We start from the raw sequence: 4881 nt of genomic DNA, 5'->3' as shown, positions 1-4881 counted from the left end.
CGGCTAGAAGTTTCGTTTAATTATGCAATATGAACATCCATATGAAGACTCATTCCGATGTGAAATCGTACAGTTGTTCGATATGCCAGAAAAGTTTAAAGCAAAACGTAGTTTGCAAAGACACGCAACAATGCATGACAAAAATAGACCAATCTTCAATTGTACTATTATGCAGTAAGGGTTTCTTGAATTATGACTCATTGAAATCACACAAGAAGAATCATAAAAAAAGCTGATGGGGACATTTTAAGTTGAAAAAGGCGCTGTTATTTTGGTGTGATTGATTATTTGTATTTTCTGTTAGATAAATTCTTGTCACTTATTCATTATTTAATTGCTAACAGTCTTCTGTTGTTATCATTGTTGTCGTTTTTTACAATTTATTCATTTTTTGCTTCATATGGATATTATCATCGTTCTTCTTTTTATTTTAGTGAATAAAGTTTTCTGTATCGTGTCATCTTGCTCATCTAATAGCCTTTTCACTATTCATGCTTACATAAGAAGCAGGTAACTTGCAGGCCATGTACAGAAAACTTGCAAGTAAGTATCATTGCTGAAATTACTGATGAAATAGCATTGCAATATAATTGCTTTTGAGTAACTAGAAGCAATACAATTAAAAAAATGTATAATTTGATACAAAATTTAACTGATGAAATGGTGGTAAAGTGACTATGTTCAATTATTTCAAAATTATTTCTATATTGTAAACATCTTTTGATAATGTCTATTATGGATCAGATTTAGTCGAAAATGTCGGAATGTACTTGGTTTTGAGTAATTAAAAGCACTACAATAAAGATACGATAAAAATTGAAGTGGAAATAAATGATAAAATAATAATTCATTGATTATATTTGATCAAAACAAAATTTATTGTCCTTTACAAATACCTTCTGATAATACCTGTTATCAATCGGATATGTTCGATAAAGTTGCAATTCAATTACTTTTGAGTAATTATTTGCAATACAATCGAAAAATAAGGAAATTCAAATAGAATTTGAGTGATAAAATGACAATTCACTAATTACATTTAATCGGAACATAATTAGTTGTACGTTATAAAGTCTTATGATATCTGTCATCGATCGGATATGATCGATAATTTGACAGTGCAATTACTTTTGATTAATTATAATCAGTATAATAAAGAAAAGAAAGATGTAATAATTAAGTCGACCGTCTCGCTCACAAATCTTTCGAATGTTTGAAGCATAACCGCCTCCCTCTTCAAAAATTCCAAAAGATTCGCGACTCTCAGGATCTTCCGGATTAGCCAACATTCTGCTAAATTTATTAATTTATCAAATATGCGTAAAGTATAAAAAATGCATGACAGTTACACTTAAGAAATTTATCAATTGATCGAGCTTCAAAAACCCTATAAGGTTATCATTTCATTTCAGTCCACCTAAAATATGCCTTAATTTAGCCATTGTATAATATTATCTTATTAAATAACATCCCAGATAAAATATTCCTGCAAATATGCAAATACGTCAGAGGTTGCATCATTCTTTTCATCATTATTGAGAAACATGACATTGAGAGATGCAACCTATCTCTCTCATAGTCTCATTTGGAGACAGAACTGCGAATAGTACTACGAATCAACTGCAGGCAAGTGTATTTTGAAATAGTATTTAAACAATGTTAGTTTATTTTAAAAAGTGTCAGACAATTTCAGAAAATAAACTCCGTTCATTTTATTTTCATCATTTATACGTCATATTAATGATATTTTGTGAAGCATTTCTTGTTTTAACGTTAGCAATTATTCCAAGGGAATGTACTAATCGTCGATTTCGTCCATTTTCTCAGACTAAATGATGTATATTGCTATAACAAACGAATTACTTTTTGACCGTTAATCATTATTATTCAAACAATTTGTTATTTCTTTTATCATATCAAAAGACATTCTAATCATTAATTTATTTACACAAAAAAATTACGTGAATAATTTAAAGAATTCAAATTAACAAAATGTTAACACAGATGTCATTATCATCGTCTTATTCTTATCATTAACACTTTTATGCAATACATGTTCAATGCACGATTTGGAAGAAAGGATCTAGGAACAAGCTAATAATTATAAAGTTCAGCAAGGAGAATATTTTACTTATTAACAATTTAAAAATCAGCATGGAAATCTTTTACTACCAATGTTTTCTGACCAAAAGCAATTGTCCTATTGGTTGTTTAAGGTAAAAATGTTCATATTCATTCATTTTAATTTTTTTTTTAAATTTCTTAAATCTTTCTTAAAACTCATTTCAGCCAAATGATGGTTTGCCTGTTATTGCTCTTAAATTTCAATTTATTTCTTTTTCTTTCCTTAGTTCACAGATTTCTCATTTTCAATTTTATTTTTACCATAAATTTACAATTTATTTTGTCATAAAACGATAATACAGCATCAATTTCGGTTCAAAAGTAATTTCTTGTCATAAATTAGAAAAAGAAGAATTATGCGTTGGGTTAGTAACAACAATAGAAGGATATTGAGTTGAATATTGTAACCATGAAGACACTGTTTGATTTTTGATCAGGAAATTCAGCTAACTTTAACTATGTAATTTATAACTTGATCAACGAGCGGATTTCACGGAATTGATTTCATCAATGATTTTCATAATGGTAATAGGCATACATGCATATATGTTCATATGACGTATTATTTTTCCTTAGTCGAAGAAAACTTTACAAACAATAAATGAGAGACTGAAGACTACTTTATAGGTTATCCTGTAAACGACAATCATGACCACGAAGAGAATAATCATGTACTTGATAAAGTTTTGGCTGACTCATCGGTTTTGATATGTAGAATTAGAAGCAGCAACTTTTAAATCACCAAAAATTAAAAACAGCACAATCAGAAGCAGGAACTTTTAATCACCAAGGGTACGACGAAGATGATCAATGATATGATATAGGTTATCATGAGTTGACTTAAAAACATGTAGATAGGTTGATAAATAGATTATTCCGGTTAATCAATGCTATTTGTGTAATTCACTTCCTCAAACTTTATTCGACTAATTTTTTCCCCCCCCCCTTTTGTCGTTTTACTTATTTCTTCGTCATTTTACCTCTCTTCTCTCCTTCTCTCCAGTTTCCTTGCAAGAAATTCTTAGTATTCCAATATAAAACTCTTTGACAACATTCATTATTTTGTACCAAAAATAAATCCTGAATAAATTTATTTAATAGTAACTTGCCATAAAGTTAAGCAATTTTAGGATTTTATTTCATTTATACTTTTTCTTCAATAAATTTATTTTTTCGATATTCTAGAACTAATTTTAGCAAACATATTAATAATTACAAGAAAGTAAGGAAGTAAGTCACAGTAAGTTTACAAAAAAGTAAGTTTACAGTCACAGAAAGTAAGTCATTTTTTCTCGAAAAAAAAATGATTGCAATTTCTTCAAATTTACTTTTATTGATTCAAATATTTTAACATTTCCGGTTTCCAGTAATAATACATCGCTAAACGATCAAATGCATATTCGAAATGATCAAAATCACCATGGTCAATTTCAGCATGTTGAAATGACCATATTGCCCAAAATAATTGAGGAAATGCTGCAAATTGACGTATTTCTTTTAGCAAATATTCAATGGCTACTTCACGATCATCCGGTAAATCAATGATGCATTCCATTTTCTTTCCATTACTATTACGCCAAATCTAAATATTACAAAAATAAAATTTATTTCAATTTAGGCAAAATTTTTTAATTTTTGTCAATTCATCTCTTTAATTTCATTAATCTTTAATCATTTATCTCTTTTACTTTCTTTAGCAATTCATCTATATCATTTGAAATTCATATATACGTGAGGTAATTTTTGTATGTTTATTCTTTCGAAATCATTCGACTGATTGAAATAAGTTATTTAAATTAATGTAAATAAGAGTATTATCATTTTCTAATAAGATTATTATTAGCATTTTGAATTTTTATCCTATAATTCACTATGATTATTCGTTCATTTTTAATAGTCTATATTTCAAAAAAAAAAATTATTTTATGATTTTTGAATGAAAAAAAAAGAATTGTTGTAAATAATATCGGTTTTTTTTTTTTGATTTGCATTTAAAATCACGGATATGTAAAGCTGTTTGTACAAGTGATTAGTAACAGTATCTTCGAGATATAATGGAAAAATAAGAATTATGTTTTTATTAAGATTTGTAAAAGAAGTTGAAAAGTTATATTTTGAAAGAAAAAAGTTAAAACAAACAAAGAAACAAATCTATTATCTAAATCCGTTATCGGTCATCGTATTATTCTCATTTGATGTCAACTTTTTCATCCGCCCACTCAAAAAAAGTTTAAAAAGAAAAGCCTTACTTTATTTGCTTCATCAATATATGCACCAATATATAAACGTTGAATTTCTTCATTTGGCCATTGATTCTGTTTCACTTCATAGTAAGGCCATATCTTACCTTCATTATGTTGACAACATTCCACGCAATAATGACATAAATCAAAACCACTACAATGAAAAAAAAAAACATTATTATCGTTAATTAATTCATTTATTTAAAATTAATTTAATAAGGAAATATGCTTTCGAATTAGTGTAAAGTTATATTAAATAACAGTGATATAAAAAAATGATATAATAATATATTGTATGAATTATTTATTTCATTTAAAATTTTAATTCTAATTTCAGCAATGTTATAATCAATACATTCTACTGTTACAATTATTTCTACACTATACGTGTTTACGTAATAACTTCACGTATTACAATTATTTCTACACTATACGTGTTTACGTAATAACTTCACGTATTACAATTATTTCTACACTATACGTGTTTACGTAATAACTTCACGTATTACAATTA

At 27.1% G+C, this 4881-nt stretch overlaps 1 protein-coding gene across 1 annotated transcript in view; it reads right to left on the bottom strand.

Moving 5' to 3' along the window:
* Nucleotides 1-3451: 3451 nt before the first annotated feature.
* Nucleotides 3452-4881, bottom strand: part of LOAG_17655 (hypothetical protein) — a gene marked incomplete at its 5' end in the record, with an annotated part of 4464 nt that continues 3034 nt past the window's right edge. Inside the window, 2 exons of the mRNA XM_020450317.1 lie at nucleotides 3452-3706; nucleotides 4374-4521. Of these exons, the coding sequence (XP_020306028.1) occupies nucleotides 3455-3706; nucleotides 4374-4521 (400 nt within the window). The 3' untranslated portion in view covers nucleotides 3452-3454. The remainder of the gene's footprint in view (nucleotides 3707-4373; nucleotides 4522-4881) is intronic.

The sequence above is a fragment of the Loa loa genome, assembly GCF_000183805.2.
Source record: "Loa loa unplaced genomic scaffold supercont3.108, whole genome shotgun sequence".
In the NCBI taxonomy this organism is placed as follows: Eukaryota; Metazoa; Nematoda; class Chromadorea; order Rhabditida; family Onchocercidae; genus Loa; species Loa loa.
Note: the sequence above shows the minus strand (reverse complement) of the source record. Positions and strands in the feature narration are given on the sequence as shown.